General features: G+C 43.1%; 1 protein-coding gene across 1 annotated transcript in view; it reads left to right on the plus strand.

The window, feature by feature from the left end:
• Positions 1-1516: 1516 nt before the first annotated feature.
• The window catches only part of LOC106808562 (dynein heavy chain 6, axonemal-like), an 88968-nt gene continuing 81297 nt past the window's right edge, over positions 1517-9187 (plus strand). The window contains 4 exon segments of the mRNA XM_014811324.1: positions 1517-1643; positions 2583-2778; positions 3314-3460; positions 3973-4083. Of these exon segments, the coding sequence (XP_014666810.1) occupies positions 1525-1643; positions 2583-2778; positions 3314-3460; positions 3973-4083 (573 nt within the window). The 5' untranslated portion in view covers positions 1517-1524.

Genomic DNA, 9187 nt, shown 5'->3' on the forward strand with positions numbered 1-9187 from the left:
TTTACCATCGTTCACTCTTCCACTAGTTTGTCCACTGGCCTCCAGTGATTGTGCACATCACGCTGTGTCGAGCTTCAAGCTCATGTCGATGTTACCTCTTGCGATTCGAACTTGGCACGTCAACTAAAAACGTATTGATCATTTTACATTTTTCGTATCCAAACACACGCGATACAAGTATTACAATACAAGCAACGTGAAGCGTGCATTTATCGCACAAGAGCAACAAGCATGTAGGCTGGTTGTACTTATTTGATAGCACATTTTTTGTAGCAAAATGTTTTTAGCAAAAAGGTTTGTAACGCCATTTTCTTATGCATTGCAAGTACTTTGTATTCCGAAATCTTACTCTGAGCTTTCTGGTAGATGCTATTTGGCAGCCTTTCTAGCTGGAGATTCGCGACTATGCGAGTGTCTTTCCTCTACAGCATCTTCCACACTTTGCTGCCCATCTGCTCCGGGTCAGAAGATTGCGGCTTTCTGGTAAGGAAAAGAGAGCCAGGGAGATGGCTAGTGAAATCAATGTAGGAAATAAATTGTTTTTACGTACAGGTAAACTGTATTAAATTGTTATACTTCTGTAAGAAAAGAGAGAGCCAGAGATGGTTAGTGATTAATCAATAGAATTAAATTGTTTTTAGTTAAACTGCATTAAGTTGTTATACTTCTGTAAGAAAAAGAGAGAGCCCAGAGATGGTTATAGTGACTAATCGATAGAAATAAATTGTTTTAGTTAAACTGCATTAAGTTGTTATACTTCTGTTAAGAAAGATAAAGGCCAGGAGGATCGCCTATAGTGTCTATCGATTATGAATAGAATGTGTTTTACGGGTAAGACTGTATAAGTTGTCATTACTATTCTGGTTAAAAAAGAGAGCCAGAGATCTAGAGTGGACTATCGATAGAACTTAACAAAATTGTTTTTCAGTAAAAACTTGTATTAAGTTGTGTACTACTTTGTATGTCTGAGTAAAACAATGCAAGCGACGGGTGGAAACAGAAAAATATCATTGTCTAGACATTTAATAAAAAAACTTGCCCTATTTTCAGCCCCCTGATTTCCTATTATAGTTCGTTTGTTCCTTTTGACAACTTGAAAAGGTGATTCAAGAGTCTCTTATAATTTGTTCAGAATAGCTTAATTAGAATGCACCAAATTGCACCATTCTTTTAAAAAAATTGCGGGGGAGCATGCCCCCGGACCCCCCTAGCATGGCGATGACCTACGGTCCTCGCATTGCTCGCTCCTCTGTTTGCTAATTAAAATTTCAGCTGAAAATTAAATTACCCAATCTCATCCCTGATTATTAGACCCATTTTACTGCTGGTCAATAGATGTCTGAACATTCCGTACTCGTCTATCAGGAATGATAAATAAAGCCAATTAAGATGTGCACTGTACCCAAGTATGAGTAGCCAGTTGCATACCTAAATCTGTACCTTATCTCGTATTGGATAATATAATATTTGTATGTATTACGATTAATCTAATGAGTGTTTGCGTGTGTACAGGTGCCACTTGCAATGAGAGCAGCCACACAGCCTGGTCTACTGGACACGTTCAAAACTAGCAACATCCTGCTCGACCAGATACAGAAATGTCTAGAAGACTATCTGGAATCAAAGAGAACAGTGTTTCCCAGGTACAAATCCATCGATATGTAACGTTATATCACCACTAATTGTCTCGAAAAGTTGGTATTCCAAACTGGCATCAGGTTGGCGCAATAACTGTCTATTTGTGTTACCGAGCACTCTTAAGTTAGCATGCGATTCACTTAGCAAGTGGATTAAATTGGTAGGTAGGTATATTAGGCTGTTGTTAGATATAATGGCAGTAGCATGAGATGTTGGTAGCTGTGCACATAGGTTTCTGTCATGTGTACATCACCTGCCATGCTCTAAGGTTCTCTTGCCTGTAGTTGGAAAGAAGGTCAGGAGACAAAGAAGGTGGGTAGGATATAGGTAGCAAGAGACGGGGAGAGCTGTGCATGTAGGTTTCTGTTGTGTAAACATCAGCATCTGCCATGCTTTGAGATTCTTTTTCCTGTAGATTGAAAACAGATCATGAGGTGGGTAGGATATAGATAGCAAGAGGAGGCAAGAGAATGTAGGGTTCCGGTCACCACGTGCATACATCCCACTTTTCCATTCACCTCCCTTCCAGGTTCTACTTACTGTCGAACAACGAGTTGCAAGATATAGGCTAACGCTCCATTAGGAGTGTTCCCAACTTTGATATCATTAATAATTAATTATTAATGATTAATGATTGATAATCCTACCCCTAACCCTAACCCTAACCCTAACCCTAACCTAAATGACATATTAAACCACAAACTAATATATGACCATGACCATATATATATATTTGTTATTATGACCATTAATGACATTAAAGTTGGGAACACTCCTAATGGAGTATCACCCAAGATAGGCTACATAGATATAAGACATACATAGATATATAGACATAAGACATGTTGTAGGACATGGGACAAGCAAGAGGTGGCAAGACATCCACTCACAGGTTTTCTCCATCGTGTGTATACATCCCTCCCTTCCATCAACCTCCCTTCCAGATTCTACTTCCTCTCTAACGATGAGTTGCTGGAGATCCTCTCTCAGACGCGCAACCCTCTCGCCGTGCAGCCGCACCTGCGCAAGTGCTTCGACGCCATCTCCAGCCTAGACTTCGCTCAGCAGGACGACGGCAAATACACGAACGACATCCTCGCAATGCTGTCGCCAGAGGGCGAGCGCGTAGCGTTCGGCAAGGTGACGTGGTTGTGTTTCTTTCGAGGGCGTGCGTTAGTTGTGTCGGAATAACGGGTGAAAAATTGGAACTGGAGATTAAAACTTTTAAGAGTAGTAAGTAAGTAGAGAGAACAAGAAGCAAGAAAGTAGCAGAACTACTTTGTAATAGTATGTACTTATAACTTGTGTATGTACTGTAATTGTAAGTACTTTGTGCTAGTATGTGGTGCTTTGTAAAGAAGTACATATTCAGCGTGTGTACGCATTTTGTGTGTGCAGTGAACAGTTCTGCTGGGCTTTTCAGCAGTTGTAGAAGAAGAAAAAGAAGACATTGTAATAGTATGTACTTATAACTTGTGTATGTACTGTAATTGTAAGTACTTTGTGCTAGTATGTGCTTTGTAAAGAAGTACATATTTAGTTTGTGTACACATTTCATACGTGCAGTGTACAGTTATGCTGGATTAATCATCGAAAAAACGAGGAACTGCAAATTGGTCCAGCGTGCCTAGTCACCTGCGTGACTTTCTCATTGAGTTTGCTTCACGCTGTTTAGGGTCTGAAGGCGCGAGGCAACGTGGAAGAGTGGCTGTGTAAGGTGGAGGAGATGATGGTCTCCTCGCTGCTGAAGCTTACCAAGACTGCGATGGCAGACTTCATGCAGAGAGAGCGCGAGGAGTGGGTGACACTTCACACGGGACAGGTAACGCTGTGTTTACAGCTGCCACAGCCTGGCATATTACACTAGAACTTTATACTACCTATCTTTATATATGTATATATATATATATCATACTATATATCTTATCCTAACTGATCTTTCACCATAGCAGCATCGATCTCCATTTTGTATAAATCTTTTAAACGATCGTGGCTTGTTATGCATGCATAACTAAAACGTGTTTTACATCGTTTATTAAGTAAATTGTAAAAAGTATTTATTAAGTAAGTAAATTATTAGTAAATAATAAAAGTATTTATGAAGTAAGTAAGTTATTAGTAAATATAGTAAAAGTATTTATTAAGTAAGTATAGTAAAAGTATTTATTAAGTAAGTAAGTTATTAGTAATTATAGTGAAAGTATTTATTAAGTAAGTAAATTATTAGTAAATGTTGTTATTAAGTAAAAGGCATGCTTGACACAAACCCTGGCTGGTGTGAGGTTGCTTGGAGCTGCTGGATGACAATGTCGTCTTCGTTGTTTCTGTGTGCAGATTGTGCTGACCGTCTCTCAGATCATGTGGTGTCGCGACGTGGCGGAGGTGCTGGAGGCGCCCTCTAACAGACACCTGCTACTGGAGGAGTTTGAGCAGAAGTGCTTCGCGGTAAGCGCAATGCGCGAACACTCGTGCGGTGAGCGAGCGATGCCACGCGCTGCGTCGCGTCCCCGTACATGACGCTGAATGCGCTGATGTCGGTGAAATTGATTAGTGTGCTGGCTACGTACGTAAATATAAATCGTGGAAAGTGGAAAGTGTATACCTGCTTGCAACGTCAAAAATAAGTTTTTATCGCAACCCGTCGAGTTTTAATTAATATTTTTTTTCACATTTTACCAGTGCGACTTTGAAAAACTCGACCCCGAGTTACTAACAGCGGAGACGACAAAGTACGCCAAGTCCGTTTACCAGCTCGAGAAGGGCTTGCCGCCAAATAAGGTCGTACCAATTCTGAAGGCTCGAGTCGAGAGCATGAAAGCCAAGGTACTACTCTCGTCGCGGCGTCTCCGGCTGTAGTCAGTAGTTTCTGTTATCAGGAGTGAATAGTAATAGATTGTATTATTATTATAATACAATTAATTAATACAATTAATACAATTAATTAGATTGATCTATTATTATTCACTCCTGCTGTTATGTATTATGTGCGAAGCTGGGTTTAGACAGTTTTGGGTTTTGCTAACAGAGTAAGCTATCACGTGTACCAGTGACGTAATTGCAATAGAGTTCTTTGTTTTGGAATCCGCCATTCATGGTGTTTGACCCGCTATGTTTGTGTCTGTGTTAAAAGCTAACATACACAACGGTTTCCTCTGCATTTCTTGCTCATTTGCGCACATGCGCGACGTCGGGGGAACTGACGGACTGCCGGGGGACTAAAGGTACAACTCTCGGTGCCTCGTCGCCGGCTGTAGTCTACACCGGTAGTCTCCTTTGCGTTTCGCGCTCGCTTGCATTGCAGTTGCCGATGATCGCGGACATTCGCAACCCGTCTCTGAAGCCCCGTCACTGGGAAGCGATCGAGAGCATCCTGGACGTGCACTTCACTCCCGAGGATCCTCTCACCTTACATCGGCTCACCGAGATAGATGCCTTCCAGCACACTGAAGCCATACAGCAGGTGTCCGGTGAGGCGAGCTCGGAGGCCAGCCTCGAAGCCATACTGAAGAAGGTATGTGATTGCGAAGAACGATCGTCCATGCTCCCGCACGTCGGCACCCATCAAGTTGACGCCGCTCGACGACTGGCCTCAGCAGCTGCAGATCTTCGGTCTCACTCTGGTGAGCGTGTTACGGTAGGTCAGATAGAGGGGGGCTTTAGTCATAGGGCTTAGTTCAGCATTGATCGATGGGTGTTGTGATGAATTAAATTTGAAAGGCGTAGTATTTTTAGTTTTACAGGTTTTTTTTGTAATCTTTTTCTCGTAAATATATTCAAATTGTAAAATTCGAGAAGTAATAATGTATTGTTAGGTTATTCAACTTGGAAATTGGGGAAGCAGCCTTGAAAAAGAATTTATCGTTCTGGTAGCGTGATCATGATTCGTAGTTTCGTTCCCTTGAATGCGTTCATCCGTTGGTGTGTAACTAGGACGAGTGGCTTAATTGCCAACGCAACTGGCTGTACCTGGAGAGCATATTCAGTGCACCCGACATCCAACGACAGCTGCCAAATGAAGCCAAGATGTTCGCTCAGGTTGATAAGTCATGGAAGGAGATAATGCGCAGGGTTAACAGGTACGGTGTTGTAGTGCACGTCGCACGCGTTGCTGTCTGTGTGCATGCGTGCGTGCATGCATGAGTGTGTGTTAGGATTTATTAGTGTTGTACGATCATCAAGACAAGCCCATTACATCCTCAGTTGTTTTCAGCTGTTTCATGTAACCCAATCATGAAATACCGAGAGTCATGCATAACGAATTATTAGACCCATTTTACTGCTGGTCAATAGATGTCTGGAACATTCTCGTACTCAGTCCTATCAGGAAATGATAAATAAAGCCAATTAAAGATGCTGCACTCTGGTACCCAAGAGTATGCAAGTAGCCAGTTGCCATACCTAAATCTGTACCTTATCTGTATTGGATTAATATAATATTTGTATATGTATTACGCCATAATCTAATGTAGGTGTTTGCTTTTTGGTTGTCCAAGGCTCCACTTGCAATGAGAGCAGCCACACAGCCTAGGACTACGGACACGATTCAAAAACTATAGCAAGCATCCTTGCTCGACCAGAGTACAGAAATGTCTTAGAAGACTATCTGGAATACAAACGAGACAGTGTTTCCCAGTACAAATCCATCGACATATGTACGTTATACTCACCACTAATTGTCTCGAAAAGTTGGTATTCCAAAAACCTGGCATCAAGGTTGGCGAATAACTGTCCATTTGTTATCGCAGCCCACTCTTAAGGTATACGCGTGCAATTCACTTACAATGTGCGATTAAATTGCTGGTAGGTAGATATATTAGGCTGTGTTAGATATAATGCAGCTAGCAGAGATGTCTGGTAGCTGTGCGCGTGTAGGTTTCCGTCATGTTGTTATATCATCGTCTGTCGCTGTCTAGAGGTTATTCATTCTGATAGATCGGAAGGAAGGCTCAGCGATGAAAGAAGGTAGTAGGACATAAGGCTAACAAGCAGAGGTGAGAGCTGCGCATGTAGGTTCTTTGTGTTAAAACATCAGTCATCTGCCCATGCTTTGGATTTTTTTCTGTAGATTGGAAAATAGATCATGAGGTGACGTAGGATATAGTAGCAAAGAGGAGGCCAAGAGATGGCTACAGTTAGGGATTCGCGCGTTCACCACGTGCATACATCCCACCTTTTCATTCACCTCCCTTCCAGGTTCTATTACTGTCAACAACGAGTTGCAAGATATTAGGCAACGCCTCCATTAGGAGTGTCCCAACTTTTGATATCATTAATGATTAATTTTAATGATTAATGATGATATACATCCCTAGACCCTAACTACCCTAACCCTAACCTAAATGACAATTAACCACAACTAATATGATGACCATTGACCATATATATAATATATGTTATTATGACCAATTAATGAGATTAAAGTTGGGAACACTCCTACATGGAGTATCACCCAGAGTTAGGCTACATTGATATATACATAATAAATAATAAGACATAAGAGCATTTGTGTCAGACTGGACAGGGTACAAGAGCGCGGGCAAGACATCGCACTCACAGGTTTTCTCCAGTCTGTGTACATCCCTCCCTTCCATCACACCTCCCTTCCTAGATTCTACTTCCTCTCTAACATTGATGTTGCTGGAGATCCTCTCTCAGTACGCGAAGCACCCTCTCGCGCTTGCAGCCGCACCTGCCGCAATGCTTTCGACGCCATCTCCCAGCCTGGAGACTCTCGCCTCAGCATTGACGACGCAAATACACGAAACGACATACTCGCAATGCTGTCGCCAGAGGGCGAGCCGCGTAAGCCGTTTCGGCAAGGTGACAGTCGGTTCTGTTTCTTTCGACGGGCTGCGGTTAGTTGTGTCGAATAACGGCTGGAAAAATTGGGAAACTGGAGATTAGAACTTTTTTAAGAGTAGTAGTAAGTTAAGGAGACAAGAAGCAAGCAAAGTAGCAGACTACGTTGTGTAATAGTATGTACTATAACTGTGTATGTACATGCTAATTGTAAGTACTTGTGTGCTAGTATGTGCTTTGTAAAAGAAGTACATATTCAGGTTGTGTACGCATTTCGTTGTCGTGTGCAACGTGAACAGTTCTGCCCTGCGACTTTTCAGCAGTTTGTAGAGATAGAAAAGAGAGAAGAAGAAGTTACTACTTTAGTGGTGTCACATTTCATGTGTGCAGTGTACAAGTATGCAGGACTAATCATCGTAAAAAATCGAGACTGCATATATTCGTCCAGTCGGGTCTAGTCACCATGCCGATACTTTCTGATTCGAGTTGCTTCACGTCGTTCAGGGTCTGAAGGCGCGAGGCAACGTGGAAGAGGTGCTAGTGTTAACGGTGGGGAGGATGATGGTCTCCTCGCTGCTGAAGCTTACCAAGACTGCGATGGCAGACCTTCATGCAGACAGAGCGCGCAAGGATGTGCGGCTTGACACTTCACACGGGACACGGTAACGCTGTGTTTACAGCTGCCACAGCCTGACTACATTACTCACTAGACATTAGAACTTTATTACATATCTTTATCATTATATATGCTATACAGTATATATTATATCATACTATATAATCTTATTCCTAACTGGATCTTATACCATGGCGAGCATCTCCATTTTTGTATAAATTTTTAATACGCGTTCGTGGCGTGTTATGCATGCATAACTTAACACGTGTTTTTTACCGCATCGTTTATTAAGTTAAAATTGTAAAAAGTATTTATTTAAGTAAGTAAGTTAACTTAGTAAATAATAGCTAAAAGTATTATTAAGTAAGTAATAGTAAAAGTACTTATTAAGTAAGTAAGTTATTAGTAATTATAGTGAAAGTATCTTATTAAGTAAGCTAAATTATTTAGTAAATGTTGCCTTATAAGTAAAAGGCATGCCTTGAACAAACCCTGGCTGGTGTGGAGGTTGCTTGGAGGCTGCTGGATGACAAATGTTGCGTCTTCGTTGTTTTCTGTGTGCAGATTTGTGCGACCGCTCTCATCAGATCATGTTGGTGCCGCCGACGTGGCGGACCAGGTGCTGGAGGCGCCTCTAACCAGGACACCTGCTACTGCGAGGAGTTTGAGCACGAAGTGCTTCGCGGTAAGCGCAATGCGCGAACACATCGGGGTGCCCGCGACACAGCGACGCGTGCGATGCCAGCGCGGCGCTGCGTCGCGTCCGCGTACATGACGCTGAATGCGCAGATGTCGGTGTTTATAGTAACTGTGAATCCGCGCACGTCTCTGGGGTTGTCGACGGGCAAAAGAATGGATTATGAAATGATGCTGTGTGCGTGCGTGCGTCGTGCTGCGTGCCGTGCCTGTGCGGAAGTAGTGGGCGTGCGTTGCTGTAGCCGTTCGCGTTAGCGGGGCGGGCGGCGGCGCTGTCGGTGGCGCGCGGGATGCGTCGCGTGGGGCGTTGGTGCATGCGGGCGTGCGCTGCGTTGCTGTGCGTTGGGCCGTCCTCGTTTGCGGGCGTGCGTGCGGGGTTGCGTGCGTGCGGCGTGCGTGCGTCCGCGTGCGGGCGTGCGTGCGTGCGTGCTGTGGTGC

This window comes from Priapulus caudatus, unplaced genomic scaffold (assembly GCF_000485595.1).
Source record: "Priapulus caudatus unplaced genomic scaffold, Priapulus_caudatus-5.0.1 Scaffold286, whole genome shotgun sequence".
NCBI classification, from domain to species: Eukaryota; Metazoa; Priapulida; class Priapulimorpha; order Priapulimorphida; family Priapulidae; genus Priapulus; species Priapulus caudatus.